This window comes from Pygocentrus nattereri, chromosome 19 (genome assembly GCF_015220715.1).
Source record: "Pygocentrus nattereri isolate fPygNat1 chromosome 19, fPygNat1.pri, whole genome shotgun sequence".
In the NCBI taxonomy this organism is placed as follows: Eukaryota; Metazoa; Chordata; class Actinopteri; order Characiformes; family Serrasalmidae; genus Pygocentrus; species Pygocentrus nattereri.
The window spans coordinates 5,833,283-5,855,964 of record NC_051229.1 but is presented as its reverse complement, the minus strand read 5'-3'; the positions used below and the strand labels follow the sequence as shown (position 1 = coordinate 5,855,964).

Below are 22,682 nucleotides of genomic sequence, written 5' to 3'. Positions count from 1 at the left end.
CTGAACTTTGGAGGTGTGTCTGCACTGAAAGTGAGTCTCCTAATAAGAACGGAACTGTAGTGTTTATTTTGCACTTTCTGTGTAAGGAGAGAGATTCAGAGATATTTGTCTTCAAGTTATGAGAGAAACAAAGAGAACTGCATACTTGAGCACCATCACGTCCAGGAGGTCCAGGGAGTCCTTTTAGACTTGGAACTGATGGACCAGGGTCACCCTATCACACAACACAAATAAGAAGGAGGTAAATGCTTTTGGGGCTGTGATGTTCAAAGTGATGATGATAATGATGATGATGATGATGATGGTAGGTACTCACCTTTGGCCCAGGTAAGCCAGAAGCTCCCTAGAAAAAAAAAAATTAAATGCCACCTGTCACATTTACATGTGAATATTCCATGATGACTAATAGAAATATTGCAGAACAACTTTAAACATTTTTATTTTATAGTATAATAAAGTTACCCTTTCAGAGATACTGAATATGCCATATTATAAAACCTTTCTCAGTAGTAGTTCCTGTCCTAAAATCTGATTGGCTGAGCCGCGTTCGAAACCGCTGTAAAATCCACAATATACCATGGCAATGACCGCCTCACAACGACTGAACTCTGTATCACTTTACCACAGCACAAAAAACCTTCTGCTATTAATGGATTAATCTTTGACTAACACTGATGACATGGAGCACCGAGTGTACTGATGAAGTAAGACGTGTTTTGTGTTTAAACTGAGGGGCTGACGCCTTATTTTCTTAACTAGAACCAGGCTGGTCCGCTGGCTAAAAGACAATGAACATGCTAAACAACTCTAACATCAATGTCACAGACTTGAATTAAAGTACTTACAGTATGATTCACTGAAAAACTGCAATATAAAAGTCTAAAAATGTCCCCTGAATGTCTTACACACTTCAACTGTCCCTGTTTCAGTCCAAACCAGGCTGACGCAAACAGCTCTGTCCTAGCTAAATAGTGTGCTGTGTAACACTGGATGAATCCCAAATGACCATCTTTAGAGATATTTTGCATTGCTGGGCTGCAAGAGTCAGTACGTAAATTCCTATGTAGTGCATTATGTAGGGAGCAGGGAGCTGTTTGAGATTCAGCACCAGTGTGAGAAAAGTGGCATTGTCAGACTGTCAGAAGACTCACGGTGATGATTTGGTGACCAAAAAGTACTTATAGACTGAAAGTATATGCATTAAACAGTGATGTTATCATATGTTCACTATTCTATGAAAAAAAGTGTTAAAAATTATGAAATGTCTGCAGTTTACAGTGATTGGCGACCAAACGTTCTTCTCCTCATGCAGCGCTGAATGGTTGATTATCAACAATACCGTACTCTAAAGGAACTACATTTCTTGGCGGAATACTTGTTTATGCCAATTATTACTAATAATAACTTAAATAATTATCTAATACATTGTGTATTTTAATATATTTTATTTTGGCCAACATTTTATAAAAGCAATAAGTCACTCATGGCAGTGCATTACTGTGATTTTACACCCTTTCCTGTACTAAAATCACAGTAACCCATGGCCTCTTGTGGCTTATGACCATAATAACCGACGCTGCCATAATCAAGATGCTTTCTTACCTTTGGTCCATAGCCAGGAGGGCCAGGAAAGCCAGGTTCACCTACGTCTCCCTGTGGCCAGAAACAGATGATAATTAGTAGTGCACATTCAAATGCATTTAATGTATTATAATTCAAAGGTATGATTTGATACCTTTGTGCCATTGCACCCGGGGCTACCAGGTGGACCAACAGGACCTTGATTTCCTGGAGTGCCCTGAAAAAAGAAAAAACAGAAAAAATGGCACAAACACTCATGTCATGTACGGTCGTGTGCAAAAGTTCAGGCGCCCCCGGTCAAACGACGTTTTGTTGATGTTCTCAGTGTAAATATGTGAACGCATCCTCTACAGAGAGCACACATCTGCACAATTTAATACACAATTATGGTTTATTTGCTGAATTTAACAAATAGTGGTCTCACCCTGCTTGCAGGTGAGGGTAGATATGCTCCAACAGGGCTGTGAGTTCTAATAAAGAGCGATGACAAACCACAGTGGCACATTCAGTGCAAGGGAGTTTATTTAGTGAAAGATGCGGAAAAAGGGGGGAAATTGAAGAAAATAAAACAAAAACTATTTACAGACTATGAGGAAGCAACATCTTACCATTGTACTATTTTACCATTCCACCAATTCAGTCTCCTCCTCTTACACAGAAATGGGGTGCTCATAGAAAGATTTCACTGGTCTACCCAACCCAGCACATACCAGTCCTTCTCCTCCGCAGGGGGAGACAATAATAATCATAGACAATAACTGATAAAGTAAATGCAGAATCCAAGAAAAGTTTGTTCAAAATGCATGCTTCAATCACACACACACACACACACACACACACACACACACACACATTTTCTAAGCCGCTTCTCCCTTAGGGTCGCGGGGGGGTGCCAGAGGCTATCCCATCGGTCATTGAGCGGAAGGCAGGATACACCCTGGACAGGTCGCCAGTCCATCGCAGGGCAGACAGACAGACAGACACATTCACTCACACACTCACAACTAGGGGCAATGTAGCAGGTCTAATTGGCCTGACTGCATGTCTTTGGACTATGGGAGGAAACCGGAGAACCTGGAGGAAACCCACACAGACACGGGGAGAACATGCAAACTCTACACAGTCCATACTTCAATCACAACAAGCTAAACCCTACAGAATGAACAAGATCAAATTATATTGAAAAAACTATATGAACCCCTTTAACACCCCCTTCAAATGGATCCCTTCAATAGGGTCCTAATGAGCTTGTCTGAAGTTGTCCAGGCATTATTTAAGGACATTTAAGGTAAAACTAAGCTTGGGCTTTTTCCCAGACCAGGAAGGTAAAGTGGAGCCCATGTAAGTCCTGTAAGTTTAATCCTGCTGTTAGTATAATGATAAAGCCCAGTAGCATGCTTTAACTGTAGAAGGTGACGTTATGTACCAAGCCAGCAAAATGTGATACTGCAGTGAGACGTAAACAGCAGCTTTAGCTGAAACAATGATGAGGGAAAGTGAATGAACTACTGTAAAACTAGAGGGGTGGAATGAGACTGAAATAAGGGGAGTATGAAAGGAAGTGAGTTTAACTAGAGAAACTAATTCATTCTGTCAAGTGGACAAAATAAATAATGTGGCTTGTGCAAAGTTTATCATTTAACATTAAAATCTATTTTTTATAATGTTAAACTCATATTTAAGGCGCTCTCTGTAGAGAATGCAATCATCTATGAGAGGCTATTTAGACCATCCAAGCCTCTCACACTCTTGCCATCCAAGCCTCTCACTCTCTCGCCATCCAAGCCTCTCACTCTCTCGCCATCCAAGCCTCTCACTCTCTCGCCATCCAAGCCTCTCACTCTCTCGCCATCCAAGCCTCTCACACTCTCGCCACCCAAGCCTCTCACACTCTCGCCATCCAAGCCTCTCACTCTCTCGCCATCCAAGCCTCTCACACTCTCGCCACCCAAGCCTCTCACACTCTCACCACCCAAGCCTCTCACACTCCCGCCACCCAAGCTTCTCACTCTCTCACCACCCAAGCCTCTCACACTCTTGCCACCCAAGCTTCTCACTCTCTCACCACCCAAGCCTCTCACACTCTTGCCACCCAAGCCTCTCACACTCTTGCCACCCAAGCCTCTCACACTCTTGCCACCCAAGCCTCTCACTCTCTCGCCACCCAAGCCTCTCACACTCTCGCCACCCAAGCCTCTCACACTCTCACCACCCAAGCCTCTCACACTCCCGCCACCCAAGCTTCTCACTCTCTCACCACCCAAGCCTCTCACACTCTTGCCACCCAAGCCTCTCACTCTCTCACCATCCAAGCCTCTCACACTATCGCCACCCAAGCCTCTCACACTCTCGCCACCCAAGCCTCTCACACTCTCACCACCCAAGCCTCTCACACTCCCGCCACCCATGCTTCTCACTCTCTCACCACCCAAGCCTCTCACACTCTCGCCACCCAAGCCTCTCACTCTCTCACCACCCAAGCCTCTCACTCTCTCGCCATCCAAGCCTCTCACTCTCTCACCACCCAAGCCTCTCATACTCTCGCCACCCAAGCCTCTCACACTTTCGCCACCCAAGCCTCTCACTCTCTCGCCATCCAAGCCTCTCACTCTCTCACCACCCAAGCCTCTCATACTCTCGCCACCCAAGCCTCTCACACTTTCGCCACCCAAGCCTCTCACTCTCTCGCCATCCAAGCCTCTCACTCTCGCCACCCAAGCCTCTCACTCTCGCCACCCAAGCCTCTCACTCTCTCGCCATCCAAGCCTCTCACTCTCTCGCCATCTTACGCAAAACTTGGAATGTTGGCCTAAACGGCCTCTCATATTCATCTATCACTTTCAGAAAAAAAAATTAACAAACTTTTGTATATGACTGTATGAAGCTAGTGAGCAGCAGTAAAATTGCACTGGCAGAACTCTGCTGTAACCTTACCGGCAAACCTGGAGCTCCAAGGAAACCTGGATTTCCGACGAGGCCCTAAAAAAAAACACAAGACACTAATGTTCAAGATGGTCACTTTTTTCAACGTCAGTGTAGCTACTCTTTTCCGAGGTGCCATAAAATGCAGTCCCCTGTTTTGGAGCTCATCAGCTGAACTAAGTGTTTCTAAAATAACATTCATGGAATATTTGTGTGATGGAAAAGTGAGTTACAAAGCCAGCAGGGAACTGGATGTTCATTGTAGGTGAGCAAGAACATCCACATTTTGTGTTTTGTGTTTAAGCAAATAAAACCATGTTTGATTCTTTACACACAAGTGCACATTCATTCAAGTGCACTCTTTTACAGGACATCGGACAAACACAGCTACACACTCGCTCTGTCTGTCTCTCACACAAACATCTACAGTGTTTGTAACAACAAATATTACCCAGTCTCCTTTCGACCCTGGGGCACCCACAGGACCAGCATTTCCCTTAAAGAAGAAAAATCAATTTTTAAAGTTCAATTTAATAACCAGATGAAATATTTTAAAGCACTATTACACATGCCTCAAAAGCTTACATTTGCATTACCATGTATTGATGGTGTGTATATATAACTTACTGGTTGTTAGGGCTGCGCTAAATAGACAAAATGCCATATGATTATTTTGCTACATATTGTGATCTGTGTTTCAATACATTATAATAGCGCATTCATGAATCTTTGTTTCAGTGTTTCCTTTAGGATTTTTTTACAGCAGTGGTGGCAGGCCAGACCACCCCACACAGCCTCCCAGCCACCCTAGTACTGGGTCAAGACCAACCCCCCTCCAATTTTTTTTAAAAAGATAAATAAGTAAAGCCTGGAGTCAAGGCAGAGTGTATGGTCAATACAAAGGCCAATGTTGTAATAATACATTGTGCAGCCCTATTGGATGCAATGGTGAACAAATAACAGTGACACATGACAGTTTGTTCCTTTCTACATTAAATGACATAACACTTTCACAGCGTTTTACCTTTTCACCTGGAGGACCTCGATGACCCTCAGCTCCAGAATAGCCCTTTAATCCGGGAAGCCCAGGATCACCAGGATATCCTTTTTCACCCTGTAGGAAATCAGTGATCGAGACAGTCACTTGATGGAGGTAGTTTCAGATGTATGAGATATGAATGTAATTAAAGTGTAAACACAGCTACAGATGAGCTATGCCTACAAAAATCCAGAAGGGGACCTCTCGTATGAATCACTTGATTATATATCAAAAGGAATCTCTGGCCACAATAAATCTAACCACCACTACGTCTGTAAGCATGTCTATTCACAACCTACAGGTGCTGCTTTAGTCTCTAGAGTAAGATTTTACAGTTTAACGATTAGGAAAGGCCAGTTGTGATAATGAAGGTGGGATGAACTTTGGGTGTTTTTTGGGTGGGTGATCTATTTTGAAGCTTTTTTTATTGTGTCTATAATTGAAGTAACTGTCAATTCATTACAACAGAGAATGGAAGAATCAAAGGACTGGAGCACAACAAGCTAAAAGCTACAGTTAGCAAGGTGGCTATCTAGATACCAGAGTTTGGCTTCTTTTCTCAGACTGAGAGTAAAAAAGACCTCATCTCTGGCATCCATTTATTTCTAAATAAAGATAAAATTGCTGTTTTCAAGATTTATGACTGAGGTAAATTACAGTAATGCTAGCTTGGTTGGATTTGATAGCCTATAGCTCAGCAGCTAGGCTAGCAGTCAGGATTGGCTGATACCACAGAGGCTCACAAAAGTTGTTTGATGTGGTTCTGTAATGCATGCTGGGTAGTGTAGTGCGAACACTGAAGAACAACATGAACATGTAAACATGTGAATTCTGTCAAACTGATGAGTCTGAGGGTTACGAGGCTGCGTTAGTGTGCTTTGGGGTGTTTTTCTTTTGGGAGGTGATATGTTTAAGCTCATTAATACATGTATGTAACTGTAGTAACCGTCTTCAATTCATTACAATAGAGAGAATGGATGAATCAAATGACACATTAACATTAGTGTGCTCTGGGGTGTTTTTTTGGGTGATATGTTTTGCAGCTCTTATGTGTATATAATTGTAGTGACTTCATTATTCGTCTTCAATTCATCATTACAATAGAGAGAATGGACTAATCAAATGACTACGAGGAGGACAACAAGCTAAAAGCTACAGTCAGCAAGGTGGCCATATCAATACCTTCTCAAGTTTGGCTTTTCTCAGACTGAAAGGGTAAAAAACTCATCTCTGGCATCCCTTTTCTGCTAATTAGATAGAATTGCTGTTTTCCTCATGATTTTAATGCAGAGCAAGGTAAGAGTTGCATTAATGCTACTTTGATTATATTTATTAGCCTATAGTTCAGCGGCTAGCAGTCAGGTTCACAAAGGTTTTGATGCAAGTTCGTTCTGTAATGCATGCTGGGTAATGTAGTGAGAGAACACTGAAGAACAAAAACATGAACATGTAAGTGTGAATTTTGTCAAACTGGCGAGGCTGAGGGTTATGATGCTGTATTACTGTTTTACTGTTGTATGGGCAGTCGTGGGCTGGAGGTTAGGGAACTGGCCCTGTGACCGGAAGGTTGCCGGTTCGATCCCCAGTGCTGACAGTCCATGACTGAGGTGTCCTTGAGCAAGACACCTAACCCCCAACTGCTCCCCAGGCACCATGGATAGGGCTGCCCACTGCTCTGGGCAAGTGTGCTCACTGCCCCCCTAGTGTGTGTGTATTCACTTCACGGATGGGTTAAATAAGTTATGATCAAGTACACAGTGTGTATTAACAGGAGAGGAGATACAGTGATGTGGTGCAGCACAGTTCAGACAGCAGGAGATCAATTCCAGGTTAGTGAAGCTCAGAACATCCCATTTCTGGGATGTGGTCACAGAAAAGCTGATTCAATTCTGTGGCCATGTTTGAGGTTGTAGCTTTGCGACCTCTTGTGACCATTGCTCCTGCTTTCAGGTTTGCCTATATTTGGCATATAATGCAAAGATTTAAAGGTTGTGTATTCAAAGGGGAATTTCTGCTGTAAGGAGACTTGTTGTAGAGCCGTATATCAGTGGGTAAAGATCTCACACGGCACTCTAGCACAGTGCAGCTGTAATGGTCTGCCACTGAATGTGTTCTGCTTTTTCCAGTGCAGCATGCAGGGGGTGTGAGGTGTTGTCCTCATGCCTAACAGCTTGCTGAGCAGCCTTTGTTCTGCCACAACCAGAAGGCCCCTTTAATGTCCAGTAAGTAGTAAGGGTTACCTCTTGTCTTTCAGCGCTTATTGAAATACAATCATTAAAGTTCTGAGTGTTGGCATACACTCCATTCCAGAAGAAGTAGAAATCTGCGTCACACACTGTGCACCACTTTACTTTTAAAGTTTAAAGCTGTTTAGATGTGGTGATGGAGCTGGTCAGGTGTTTTACATCATAAATGACTTCATCTGACTATGCTACTTTTTTCCATTGCTCAGAGGTCACACTCTTAACATCAGGTCATTGTTAATGAGTTATTGAACACAAACAGCTTCTGAACGTCAGACCCACCATAAATTCCAGCTTGGTGACGCTCAGAACGTACCATTTTTGGGATGTGGTAACAAAGCTGACTTAATTCTGTGGTCATTTTTGAGGGAGCTTTGTGACTACTGCTCCTGCTTTCCAGTTTGCCTATATTTGGTATATAATGCAAAGATTTTAAGGTTGTTCTCTTTAAAGGAGAAGTCCACCACTATTTCCAAATTTCTGAACAATTCAATGTTGAGAGATTGGTGGTTTACTCTGAAGTCTTTCTTTGTAGAAAAGCATACTGACTCAGATTTCTCCATGTAACGGTAAAGCAGTGGTAAACCTCAAAGTAAACATTTCAGGTACAACATTTTCGTTTGAATGTCCTCTCTGTTATGAATAGATTATAAAAGCTGTCTTAGGTCAAAGGATTGTCAAAAAACGTTTATAGAATTGTTTCACATCAAGCCCATCTGAATGACTTTACATCTTAACCACAAAATTAGGCATGATTATTTTGACTTAACTAACTTATTTTAGTTTGGGGTGGAGCAGAGGATGTGTCAGACACCCTACTGGCCAAAGCTGAAATTTCTTTATCACACCAAATTAGCATAACATAAAATAATAATGTCCAAAGACGTTTTGGCCAGTAAAAATGCAGAGCTGGTGCCCTGAGTAGCCGCTTGCCTTTGAGATTAATGTCCCTTTATATAAACCACTAGTTTATATAAAGGCTGGGCAGTCGTGGGCTGGAGGTTAGGGAACCAGCCTCATGACCGGAAGGCTGCTGGTTCAATCCCCAGAGCCGACAGCACATGACTGAGGTGTCCTTGAGCAAGGTACCTAACCCCCAACTGCTTCCCGGCAGCTGCGGATTGGGCTGCCCACCGCTCCGGGCAAGTGTGCTCACTGCCCCCTAGTGTGTGTGCTCACTAGAGTGTATGTTTGTTTCACTTCACAGATGTGTTCAATGTGGAGGTGGAATTTCCTCGTTTGTGGGACTAATAAGGGTCTCTAAATCTAGACTAGCTAAATTTTCCCACATTTGCAAATATCCACGATAAATTATAAAACAAATACTTTTTACCCTCCTCTGTGAGATCCAGAGGCTGCCTGGTCAGATTGCTAAGTGAACTGCATCAAATGGAATCAAATTGTTGGAATCTGCCAGCTGTAGTGTTTTCATTACCGTCATGATAGCTAACGAGGTGACCACTGTCACGATTGGCCCCTCCCAGTCCTGTCCGTGTGTTCATGTTTTGGTTTATTCCATGTGCGTTTGTTTTGGTATTCTAGTCCTGCCCCTTGTTTGGTTACTCCGCCCCTGATTGTCACCACCTGGTTTCCACCTGTCCCTCGTTAACCCTGTTGTACTTAAGCCCTGTGTTTGCACTTTGTCTTTGCTGGTCTTTGTTAGAACTGTTTGGTTGTTTGTGTTTCTCGTCATGTCTGTACCTGATTCTGTACGTGTTGGCTACATGAACCTGGACCGTTATGTCCCTGATTTTGGATTTGCCCTCAATAAAAGCCGCTTACCTCCGCATATGCATCCGCTACCTCGCTCCTCGTTATAACCACATGACCACTGTGCTGGATATTTTTAGGTGGCTACTCAAATGTTGATCTTTTATGCCTCAGGAGACTCAAAGGTGATGCTTCTAAAGCTCTTTAGGAGAAATAGCACTGGAAAGAAAGGAGGCATGAGATACTTCTGTCCCACATTAATATCATCATGGCATCAAAACTAAAAGCTCTAAAACTAAATTACTGTTGGAGGCGAAGTTGAGTTCCTGCTTTTAGTTTGGTTGCAGATACACATGGCTGTAATTATCTCGGCAAATCTCAGCACAGTGGCCCTTATCCAAGGGTCCTGGACCCCCTAAATTAACTTCTTGGATACACTTATTTGTCTCAAAATCAAAATTCCAGGGAGGTCCCTGAAAATAAATTAATGATGACTTCAAGAGAGAAACGATGCTCAAATACAAATTCAGGGAGTCATTTTTCAGCTGCTTCACCCACAATCAGTGAGCTTCTGTCTTTGGTGCTCTTAACTAACTAGAGCTGCAGCACTGCTCGGCCTCAGGGTGGCGCTGTAGTTGGTCCTTCATGCCCGGGTTATCTCTGAAAAACTTGTTTGTCGCAGTGTACTTGTAAATCAGAAATCACGCACAATTCCCAAGAGATCGGTGTAAAGAGTGAACTGCTACTCATTTCTTAAACTGAAAGCAGAAGAGGTATAAGATGTGTTGATGTGAGGAAGAGCACATTACCAAACTAGAAACGAGCATTTGCCGAAGAAGAATTGGTAAACCTAGTATTTTGGTACCATTTAAAGCAGGTATCAGCACCACTGTGGCCAAAATAAAGCCACTGCATGATGTTGGAGTTTACATTATGTTTACATCACGGCTTATTCTGTGAATTTACTGGCTGGTTGCAAAGCAGAAATCTGATTGTTGCCTGACTCATGTAGACCTACAGTTTTCCCATTATCTGATTACCAAAGGTCATGTAAGCACAGAACAGATTTCTCACAAAATCTGTTTTTCTGCAGTTATCAGATTATTAAATGCATGTAAACACGCTTATTATTGTCTTGAGAACTCAGGAGACGTGACATTACTAAGCTTTTTTTTCCCCTAAGCTGCAGCAGAGGTTTACTCCAAAACTTGGGCACAATCCCATTTCACCCCTCGCCCCTACCACTGAGCCCTTAGCCCTCCGTTTTGCGCATTCACGTCTAGGGGTGGGGTGTCCAGATTCTTGTAGAGATGGAGGGGGAGGGTTGGGGCTATATGACCCTCCAAACTGAGAGATATGAGAAAGAAACAAACACCGACGAGATGGCTGCGCAAGAGACCAAAGATGTTTCTCTGTTAAAAATTACAATAACCACTGTTTTATCTTAGTTTAATGTCGTTTCAATGTATTATGGTAAATCGCTATTACTATGCTAACGTCTCAGTAGCTACCTAGCTAAATTTCCCGTTCCACCTTAAATAGTCCAGCAGTACCAACCCCTGAAGTGCCAGAATGTAACTTCTGATCCATTTAAGGTGGAACTGGACTTTATGACCAAATAATTAGGGGTGGGTGATAATAAATAATTGCCCCCCTCTTTGAAGGCGCATGATGCCCTAAATGTAACTAAAGTCCAGCAGTGAGGAGCTGAACTTCCCCCTCCTCTGCTGTCCCTGCAGACGGGCAGGGTCTCCTACAGAGCAGCGCTAGTAGCTGATAATGAAGTGATGCTCTTTGTTATTTGAGGGTCCCATTTCAGAGGGAAGATCTCAACCACTACTCGTTTTGTATCAGTTCCTAGGGACAAGGTGACACGCAAACAAGGGGTAGGGGTTAAAATAATAGGGGTGTGGTTGGTTAGTGTAGTGGGTAACACCTCTGCCTTCTACACTGTAGACTGGAATTTAGTCCCCCACCTGGGTAAACACCCTACACAATACCAATAAGAGTCCTTGGGCAAGACTCCTAACACCACCTTGGCCTGCCTGTGTAAAATGATCAAACTGTAAGTTGCTCTGGATAAGAGCGTCAGCCAAATGCCATAAATGTAAATAAGAAATGGGATTTGCCCTTAGCCTCCTTTGTCTTTCCATCTGATCTCATTGTGCAAGAGGAACCACAGAAATATTATGGAGATATTTGCTTTTTATTTTACTTTCCTATGGTAGGTGTTTCTGATTAAATGGCTAATGAGTGACTGTGTTTTTCTTTTGTTTTAGCATTTTGAACACCCCCGTATATTTTACATCTTTATCAGTTTAGTTTATGACCACTAGAGCTCTGCAAATTCTAATGTATCACTACCTGCAGAAGCCAGAAGGGGGGGACATTCATCACTATACACATTCATGTGTTAATTAATGACACTCAAAAACAAGTCAGTTCTCAGAAATGTCTGATGGATGACGGCACAGTTTGACAGTGAGTTAAGGACTTTGCTTATGGCTGTAAAATGCATTGCTTCATCATAATGGTGGTGATTAAACTGCAGTTCCTCATGTTAGAATTTACAGTTATTTTTGGGCTGTTTTTTAATGTAAAAGCTCAACGTATTGTTTTTGTCTACATTTCATTACGGTGTATCAAGATACATGTTGTTGAAACTTAGATTATAGAACCAAAAAATGAAAACTAAATCTTTGTGTGGTCAGATATTTACAACTTTTTAAAAACATCACTGCATAAATCAGTCATTGAGGTGTAAACAGTCATTCAGAGTGGTTTGGTGTGAAATGGAGGTGAGGGTCATGGTGACCTTTATTCTCCAAGACTAACATCTGGTATGTCCACCTCCTTGTTTCTACGCTCACTGTCCATTTTATCAGCTCCACCTACTGTATAGCTGCACTTTGCAGTTCTACAGTTACAGACTGTAGTCCATCTGTTTCTCTGATACTCTGTTAGCCCCCCTTTACCCTGTTTTTCAGTGGTCAGGACCCCCATGGACCCTCACAGAGTAGGTAATGTTTGGGTGATGAATCATTCTCAGCACTGCAGTAACACTGACGTGGTGGTGGTGTGTTAGTGTGTGTTGTGCTGGTACGAGTGGATCAGACACAGCAGTGCTGCTGGAGTTTTTAAACACTGTGTCCACTCACTATCCACTCTATTAGACACTCCTACCTTGTCAGTCCACCTTGTAGATGTAAAGTCAGAGACGGCAGCTCATCTGCTGCTGCACAGTTTGTGTTGGCCGTCCTCTAGTCCTTCATCAGTGGTCACAGGACGCTGCCCACAGGACGCTGTTGGCTAGATATTTTTGGCCGGTGGACTGTTCTCAGTCCAGCGGCGACACTGAGGTGTTTAAAAACTCCAGCAACTGCTGTGTCTGTTATATTTAAACTCCTCAAAATGTATCCTGAAAAATGTATAACTTGTTCTTAAACGAGGTTTTCACTGAATATGAAATAAAAGAAAGGTGGTCTCTGACTTCTGCACATAGTGTATATCATTTTATTTACAGTACTATGTCCAAAAGTTTGTGGACGCCCCTTCTTAGTGAGTTCAGTTGCATTAAGGTCACTCCATGCTGACACAAGAGTTCAGTGCACACATAGCTTGTATAGATTCCACAGAAAAGTACTGACAATAGATCAGGATGTGCTGGAGCAGCCACACGTGAGCCTAAGGTCACTATGTTCAAGGCCGAGCGTGGGCTAAATGAAGCCCCCAAGCATTATGCTGTGGAGCAGTGGAACTGTTTTTTTTTAGAGTGATGGGGTATCAACCAATAGCTTTGTAGAGTTGGAGTGTTCCAGAACTGGCCATCTAACATTAATAGCAAGCAAAGTTTATTCATGTAGCGCTTTTTACAACAGGTGTTGTCACAAAGCAGCTTTACAGAACAATCAGCATTACAGAAAGAAAATCTGGGTCCAAGCACCCATGAACATCGCTAAGAGCAGGAGGAAGAAACCTTGAGAGGAACCAAGACTCAGAAGGAGAACCCATCCCCCTCTGGTCGATGCTGGATAGCAAACATTGTTAGTATAAAGTATTATAGTACCTAAGCAGGAAAAACAGGTGGGCAGTGGTGAATTTGGTTAGTTTATGATTAGCAGCAGCATCTGAGGGTGAGGACTGCACAGCGTTGCACAAGAAGAAGCTCAGTGGTGGTCAAGCTGGTCCAGAAGGCTGGTGAGCAGTGGCACCTGATCAAGGCAGAAGAGGCAGCAGCATCAGACACACAGGATGGGCAGCTGTTCAGCTCGGCAAAGAAAGAAAAACACAGAGTTCTGTAAAGAGCGACTGATCACAGATTACAGTATAACAGAGCAGCAGAGACTCCAGCAGGGCTCCACTAGTGCTCCCACTGCTGAATGCAATCAAATCCTCACAGCAATGTTCCAACATCTAGTGTAAAGCCTTCCCTGAAGAGTAGAGACAGTTACTGAGGCAGAGGGGGACAAACTTTTAATATTCTTGATTTTGGAAGAAACATCGGATGAGCATTGGGTGTCCACAAACTTTTGGACATGTGGTGTATCATTCCAATTATTGTCAAAAGTATGGAAGCAAACCGAAAAACAAACTGTGCTGATCTAATTTTATATTTTATGTAACTGCATAGTTTATTTAAGTGGAACTGATGCAAACGTTTGCCTGACATCCAAAGCAAAGTGTAATAAATGTCCAGACAGTTCTGAGTGGCCTTTTTGTGGGAGTTTTCAGAACAGATGTGCGTCCCCTCAGCTTTGCAGACTAGTCGCAGCTGTGTGTGATAAGGGCAGCACTACGGTGGGAAAAGACTGCAATTAAATTAAAATAAATAAAGCATGTGTATAAAATAAGGGAGTAGGTAGCGACCTTGGAACCTTGAATGTGAAGCCATAATAGGATGTGCTCGAGTTCAAGGCCCTCAGGACCCCACTGTTTTCCCAGCACCCAGCCTGCAGGTCCACCTGAACTGAAAGTGAAAGTTTACGAATGTGGAAAGATCTAAAGACGCTTTTCTGCAGAGGTTTGGAGTATGAAGTGTTAACTGGTGGCTGTGTGGGCGGGGGGCAACGGACAAAAATGATTTTGGGTGATACAGACTTCCATTACTTATCAGCTTCATTAGCCTTGTAGCATCAGTGCACAACTAAAGCAGCGAACTTCAGACGCCAAACCATGTCCTGCCTGATCGACTACATTTAGGAAAAAAAGAAACCTTGCAATTTAGATTTTTGGGTGAACTGTTGCTTTAATACAGCAGTGCAGATGTTCCCTACAGGATGGATGGTTTACATTTGCACACCCTTGTTAGGACATCCTACTATTTATTATAAAGCATTACATTTTCATATTGATTAACTATAAAATCAAAAATATTTTTTTTAAATGTTATATATGACTTATTTTTAACACTTGTATTGTATGTAATGAGTTCACACTGTTGTTGGTTAATCGGTTTTCTCTCACTGAGTGTGTTTACATGCACTTAATAATCTGATAACTGCAGAAAATCAGATTTTCTCATTAATCTGTTCTGTTTTCATGCACTCGAGTAATCAGGTAATGGGGAAATTCTGGGTCTACATTCGTCATACAGTAATCCGATTTCTGCTTAGCAACCAGCCAATAAACCCTCAGACGAAGACATGATGTAAATGTAACGTAAAGCTCAAACTTCATGCAGCATCTTTTTTTTTTTCTTCTTTTCTCAAACATTGCACCATTTTACCACACATGAACATACATCATCTAGTAAATGAAGAAAATTTAAATCCTTCATTTCGTCAAGCATGTATTTGGTTTCATGGCGACACTGCTCACTTCTTTCCGGTACCACCGTCTGTTTTTGCACATGCACAGACTGAGAAATACAAAAGAAATGAGAGTAAGAGTTCACATGCACTGAGAAATCTGATTACTGAGCTGAAATCCAGCCTCTTTATCAGATTTCTTAATCCGATTCCTAGACTGTAGGCCGATATAAAAAATCAGAGTGTGCTGTTTACATGACCACTTGAATAATCAGATTATTTCTAATTTATATTAGAAATCGGATCTGGGATTTTTGAGTGCGTGTAAATGCACTCATTGAGGTCACTTACCCGGTGAACACGTTTGTTGAATTAGGGTCAGTTGCATTGTTTCAATGAAATACAGAAAGCTTTCAGATTTACTTGATCAGTGTTTGTTTGGTCATTGTAACCTTAATTGAGTAAAACTCTGGCCAGTGGGCTCCTGGCAGGGTAAATACTGCATTCATGACTAAACAAGAACTGGGAAGTTTTACAGAACAAGAAGTAATAGCGTGTTTCTGTGTATGATGTGCCGTTTGTGTATGATGCTGATCAACACTGGGGGGCTCAGGGATGATCGCAAGAGTGGCCCTTGTGTTCAAGATTTTCGATCAAACTGCCTGCTTTCCAGGCATGCATCGATACCGTTTCATTACCATATCAGACCGAGTTTAAGTAGGAGTGCATGTTTTTTAATACTTACCGATGCCAAGTCTGATACCATACTTATTAACCTACTTAGCATGAAGCACTCATTAGTGTAAATGAGTGCAATGTACCTTTACAATAAAATCATTTAAATGATTCTAATTCTGATTTTAAATGACATGCATTAGCTAGGTATGCTACATTAGTTACCTTGGACTTAGCAGTGCTTCAGTGGAGAAGAGCAGCTTCTGTTGAATGTCAGAGAGGAAGCACCTCTATACGGCTGTAAAGTATTTTTCATAGTTTTGTTCAATGTGTGAAATATGCCTTGGTATTCTTGAGGTCTCATGTTCGCTGGCTACTCCAGTGTTAGCTCCTTTTTTGTCTTTGGTTTTCCACCAATAGTTGCAGTTGCTAAGGACCAACTGGGTGAATCAATTTGCTACAGCACCACCCTGAGGCCAGAACAGTGCTGCATTTCTAATTAGTAAAGAATATCAAAGACAGAAAACTCATTGATTGTAGGTGAAGCAGCTAAATTAGAACCGTTCTCTTAATTTGTACTTGAGAAAATTATCCCTCAGAATTTTCATTTTGAGACATTCAGAGGGCACAAGAGGTTAATTATGGGGGTGCCAGACCCCCCCAGGACCCCATATGTTTCAGACCTTGGTTTTCTTCTCATGCTCTTCGTCTGTGTCTGTCTTTCAACAACACATTCTGTATCATATACATCCGAGGAGCTCATGTTTGGAGTTTTGGTGGCTCGCAGTGTATGTTGGAATAGGCCTTCACATATAGACTAAGCCTACGTTTTAGCTCAGGCGTGCACAGTCCTGGAGGGCCAGTGTCCAGCACAGTTGAATAGTTTCCCTGCTCAAACACAACCACTTAACCTGGCAATTAACAAATAAATGTAATCAGGTGTGTTAAAGCAGGTAAATTACCAAACTGGACACCGGCCCTCCAGGACTGGAGTTGTGCACCCTTGATTAAGATACTCTTTGTGAAATGCAGCCTCTACAAACACACCGTCTACGAACAATTTGAAATACAGCTGTTTCTGTCAACACGCTACACACCGAGTACTGAACAAGCTCTGCTAACTTGTGCCACACTGTGCCCTGAAATTAAAGCCAGGCGGTGATGTACATGTTCAATACAGTCTCTCTGTAGGCTATTTTACTAAGACAATATGCAGTATTAAGTTTATACCTTGCAATTCTATTCAGTCAAACAGAGTAAAGCCAGCACGTACATACTTTGCTTACAAATATTGACTTTTTCGCCTCCATTTTGCTAGCCTACGTGCCTCCTCTTGTATTTGAGAAGAGTTTGTGATTGTGTTTGTGTGTGTTTTAAAAATGGGCTAAAATGGCACAGGGTCTTCCTGGCGAAAAGCAGAATGGTTAAAGTGCCCAGTGACTTTGTGTCTGACCTCTACAGCCTCAGTAGCACTTCTCTGTGCGAACGGACCCTCGTCCACTGCCAGCTTGAGTTGTCTATTCATTACGATGAAAGTGTACACTTGACTCACATCACGTGACATCGGCTGGCATTGGATGTTAGTAGTGGTGCAGTTTTATGAGGTTGGGTACGAGTAAATGAGCACAGTATTGGGCCGATACCTGAGACCAGTATTGGTATCAATGCATCCCTAATGCTTTCATGTCATTTTTCAATAGCAGATTAATACTGCAGCCTACATTGATTTTCACAATAAAAGAAGTATCAACCAAACAGCTCTTTAATTCAACTGTAAACACTTTTAAGAGACGCTTTTAGGTGAGAAGTAGGAGATTCTGAGTTGAAAAATTTCATTCGCTCATCTGTCATGAATGCAGCGTCAGACCACACCGTCCGAGGTGGCTTAACGACTCTAGACTGTCCACTGCAAATGCAAAAACTATAGCTTTTGAATAAATAATGACAAATTCAGTAAAGGCTCCTCAGCCCACACCCTGACTATTTATTTCAAGTATGTCATCGTACATCCTTTAATCTGTGTTATATTATATTATGTAGGGTCTTATGTATAAGGGCAGGTCATAAATAGGTCATACTGCGCGCTAAACCAAGTGTGACCTGAATGAAGGCCTGGAAGCGGTTTGAGCAGGATGAAGGATGTTTTAGCGATGTACTTTGGGCTATTTTGACTATTTTGAGTGAGTGTTTTAAGTGTTTTGAGTGTTTTAGCTTTGTAAGATTTGCATTCTACTCACCTTTTGACCTTTGACTCCTTCACAGTAACATCTGGATTTCCCGTTACACACACATCTCTGAAACGACATTTACATGTAAACAATATGATTATCACATGAAGTAAAACTGCAATATGTATCAAATGTTAAGAGTACACAATGTTGATGGGTCACATGACAGGCCAGTCAAAGATGCACTATCACATGATGTGATTCCATTGGGAAGCGTGTTATCAACTCCTGACCGTCTGACCATTCCTAACAGCAGCTACATTTCCATTTGCTTTCTGCACTAACTGTAAGCAACAAATTGAATGTTTATTTTTTAAAAATGCAATTTTTGCTGCCCAGCAGCTTCCATCAACCTTTTAGTGACAAAAATGCCGGACATAATGGCATTTTGCTAATCTGTTAGTCTAGGCAGTCGTGGGCTGGAGGTTAGGGAACCAGCCCTGTGACCGGAAGGTTGCTGGTTCGATCCCCAGCACTGACAGTCCATGACTGAGGTGTCCTTGAGCAAGACGCCTAACCCCCAACTGCTCCCCAGGCGCCGTGGATAGGGCTGCCCACCGCTCCGGGTAAGTGTGCTCACTGCCCCCTAGTGTGTGTGTTCACTAGTGTGTATGTGGTGTTTCACTTCACGGATGGGTTAAATGCGGAGTTGGAATTTCCCCGTTTGTGGGATCAAAAAAGTATCTCTTAACTTAACACACTAAAATATAAATCATTGACTAATATAATATTGTTACGGTCATCACTCCTGTTTTAAACCAAAAAAATTATAATATTATACTCTATTGATATTTCCTCCCACCCCTAGCAGTCACATTAACTCAAACCGTGACCCGAAACTCACAATAACAATAATTCAGCAATATTCATTCACCACTGTGTACCAAACTATAAGATAAGATAAGATAAAGCAATGGATTAAAGTGCTACACTTCCTTCATGGAAAAATAAAATTATTTAAAAAAATATTTTAATAATTATATTTCAAATAAAGTGTAGTTGTAATAGGCTGGGGCAATCAAAAGTGATGTTTAAAGCTATTTATCTGAAACACATATGTTGTTGTGAGGGGCACATTATGCAAGTTTAATGCATTATCTTTTAAAGTCACTTTGCATACATATTTGCAAATGTAATATCAGTGGAACACAAATGGCCCCAATCACAGAATCATCCAGCTAGTTAGTATTATCTCAGGCTAAATTCAGTCTTTTTTTTCGATCTGATTTCCCATCCATCAGCCCAATTGTGCTACCTGGTATCAGATCAGTGCCGTCTATAATGTTAACCAAAGTAAGCTATTTTAAATGTATCACATGATCCCCTGATGGATAAATACTCCAGCCAAAGACTAAACTCATGGAGGCAGTGCATCCTAATGCATTGTAAACCACATCCAGCAACAAATACAACACTGCCTAACATCTGCCTTACTGGTCTATCTCCAGCTGTTTATTCTTGAGTGTAAACACAGAAAAAGACCACCAGGACTGAACCAGACATGCACAAGCTTAGGAACGTCCAAAAAAGCATTCACACAACCACGCATTGTGCACAAAGTCTGTCACATGCATTAATTACATAAATGATCTCTACACTTTATTTATCCTGCATTGTTTACTTTATACTACTCTCTGCCTCTGTTCCACCCCAAAAACACATTTCCTCCTTTTCCCTACAGGCAGGCTTATTCTTCACATATTAATATTAACTATTAACTATTCAGTAACCATTATGAATTATTCTGTAGGCACTAAGCATTATTCAGTGTCAATTTGAAGTTATGAATTTTTAAGTAAATACAATCAATTATTTAGTAAGTACTATTAATTATTTAGTAACTGCTATGGATTATTTCATATTTACCATGTGTTCAATTACTACTGTGAATGACTCAGTAACTTCTATGAATTATTCAGTGTCTACTATACATTTTTTAATTGCAATAAATTATTTTTATTATTATTATTTACCACAAAATTATTCAGTAATCACTTGAAATTATTCTGTAAATACTATGACTTGTTCAGTAACCACTATGAATTATTCAATCACACTGCATGTTATTCAATTACCACTGTAAATCATTCAGTAAATATTATGAATTATTCAGCAAATACTATAAATGATTCAGATTTATTTATAATATGTAATTTATTTAGTAATTGCTATAAATAATTCAATATCCACTACACATTGTTTACTATTCAGTATGAATAATTCAGTAAACTATTATGAATTGTTTAACTTATTTGTGAATTATTCCATAACTACTGCGAAACTAATGTGAAAGTTCTGGCTTTTAGAGTTTACAGGGTTAACATGGTATATTCGGCTATTAAAATGATAAACTAACTGTGACTCAACCTGCACATTACTCTTTCAGAGCGCTGTACTGTGGAGATATTATACTTAGAGGTTAAAAGTTATTACTTGTGGTTTTCTATAGCCACGTTTCCCAACCCTGGTCCTGGAGGCTTACAGTACTGCACATTTTAGTGCTTTTCCTGCTTTAACACAGCCACTTTAACTCAGTCATGGACTGTAAACAAGCTTATTAGTTGGATGAGCCCTGGTCCCAGGCTGGAGAAGCTGCTCTATACTGCTGAAATATAATTGTTAGTAGTACAGTTACAGCAATATATTCATTAAAACACAACAGGTTTAGGCCCTTTACTGCTTTGGAGCTCTGCTTAGAATTGCATAACTTTGCATTCATGTCCCTTTGGCATTGTGTCTGGAATGATCTGGAATTTTCACATTAGTGAAAGAATGGGTCGCTCTCAGGAGCTCAGTGAATTCCAGTGTGGTACCGTGAAGTCCAATCGTGAAATTTCTTTGCTGCTAAATATTTAGTCGACTCTCAGTGGGATTATAACAAAGTGGAAGCCATTGGGAACGACAGCAACTCAGCCACGAAGTGGTCGGCCACATAAAATGACAGAGCGGGGTCAGCAGATGCTGAGGGGCATAGTGCGCAGAGGTCACCAACTTTCAGCAGAGTCAATCACTTCAGACCTCCAGACTTCATGTGGCCTTCAGATCAGCTCAACAACATGGAACAGCTTCCTGGAATGTTTTTCCGTGGCTGAGCAGCTGCATCCAAGCCTTACATCATCAAGCTCAATGCAAAGCGTGGAACGCAGTGGTGTAAAGCGCCGGCACTGGACTCTAGAGCAGTGGAGACGTGTTCTCTAGAGTGACCAATCACACTTCTCCATTTGGCAATCCGATGGAAGAGTCTGGATTGGCGGTTTCCAGGAGAACGGTACTTGTCTGACTGCATTGTGCCGAGTGTAAAGTTTGGTGGAGGGGGGATTATGGTGTGGGGTTGTTTTTCAGGAATTGGGCTCGGCCCCTTAGTTCCAGTGAAACTAATGATAAAGATCATTATCTATGTAATCACAAGGGAACACACAGAATGAGATTTGCCCATCTAATACTAAACATCTACAAACATTTCACCTTTCAAGCTGAATTAGAGTCTCAGTACACTGGAAAAAATGCTTTGAATTTGACATGATTCACATGTCAAGTGGTTGCAATTGAATAAAACATGCCACATCAATTCCTGCTAAAAAAAGTATAAACTGAATGAAAAAATGCTGAGTTCCTGCGTTATTGCGTTATAGGTTACGATTTTATGCAACAAGCTGACACGTTTAAATTATGAATCATATTTTCAATTATCACAACACTCTTTAAAAAGATGGTTCTTCAAGGGTTCTTAAGTAAAGGAAATGGTTCTATATAGAATCATCAACCCTCTAAGAACCCACTGCATCATTAAAGGGACGTTTGCATCATGAAAAGGTTAAGAATGTGCTCTAGACGGGTTTTGAAACGGGTTCTATATAGCACCAAAAAGCATTCTTCTATTGTTAAATGTCAAGCGTGTAACAGTAGAACCCTTTTGGGTACTATATGATACCCATTTCAAAAAGGTTCTATATACAACCATCTATAGCACATTCTCCTTCAAACTGAAGGACACTTTCATGATGCAAAGAACCCTTTAATCATGCAAAAGGTTCTTTGAGCATGTGTGGTACTTTACAGTACCATTTTCTTTAAGAACCATCCTTTTTAAGAGTGTACGGTAACACTTTGACTACAGAGTATCTATACTTTCTCCATCTCCTGGATTCTTCCAATCCATTTTCTCTATTCCCAGACGATCCCATGCCTTCAAATGAGCGCTCCACACTTTTCCAGGCATGCAGAAAGAGTTAATATTACATAAATAATAGCACATTTAGTGTCTGAGACAGTTTAAACCTCACCTCCTTTGCTCTAGCAGGCCTCAGCACTACTAAACTGAGGAGCACTAGCAGCATCCAGGCTGACTTCACCATCATCCTCCTCTTCTGAAGCTCCTGGACCCCTCACACCACTCCAGCATGTGTTTTTGCATCAAGTTAGTCTCTCATTTTGTCCTTTGTGGAACCAGCTGCCCTCCTGCTGCACAGTGAAGACTCTGCCCTGCGCACTTTTGATGGAAATACAGACAGAAGCACGTTTTCCAGGCTTGTGCAGC

The 22,682-nt window shown here is 41.5% G+C and overlaps 1 protein-coding gene across 1 annotated transcript in view; it reads right to left on the bottom strand.

Moving 5' to 3' along the window:
• Nucleotides 1–22,673, bottom strand: part of LOC108436027 (collagen alpha-5(IV) chain-like) — a 65,420-nt gene extending 42,747 nt beyond the window's left edge. Inside the window, exons 1-9 of the mRNA XM_037530860.1 lie at nt 22,429–22,673; nt 18,155–18,211; nt 5,528–5,617; nt 4,955–4,999; nt 4,516–4,560; nt 1,736–1,798; nt 1,603–1,653; nt 317–343; nt 146–214 (exon numbers count right to left, since the gene is read on the bottom strand). Of these exons, the coding sequence (XP_037386757.1) occupies nt 146–214; nt 317–343; nt 1,603–1,653; nt 1,736–1,798; nt 4,516–4,560; nt 4,955–4,999; nt 5,528–5,617; nt 18,155–18,211; nt 22,429–22,503 (522 nt within the window). The 5' untranslated portion in view covers nt 22,504–22,673. The remainder of the gene's footprint in view (nt 1–145; nt 215–316; nt 344–1,602; nt 1,654–1,735; nt 1,799–4,515; nt 4,561–4,954; nt 5,000–5,527; nt 5,618–18,154; nt 18,212–22,428) is intronic.
• Nucleotides 22,674–22,682: the final 9 nt, after the last annotated feature.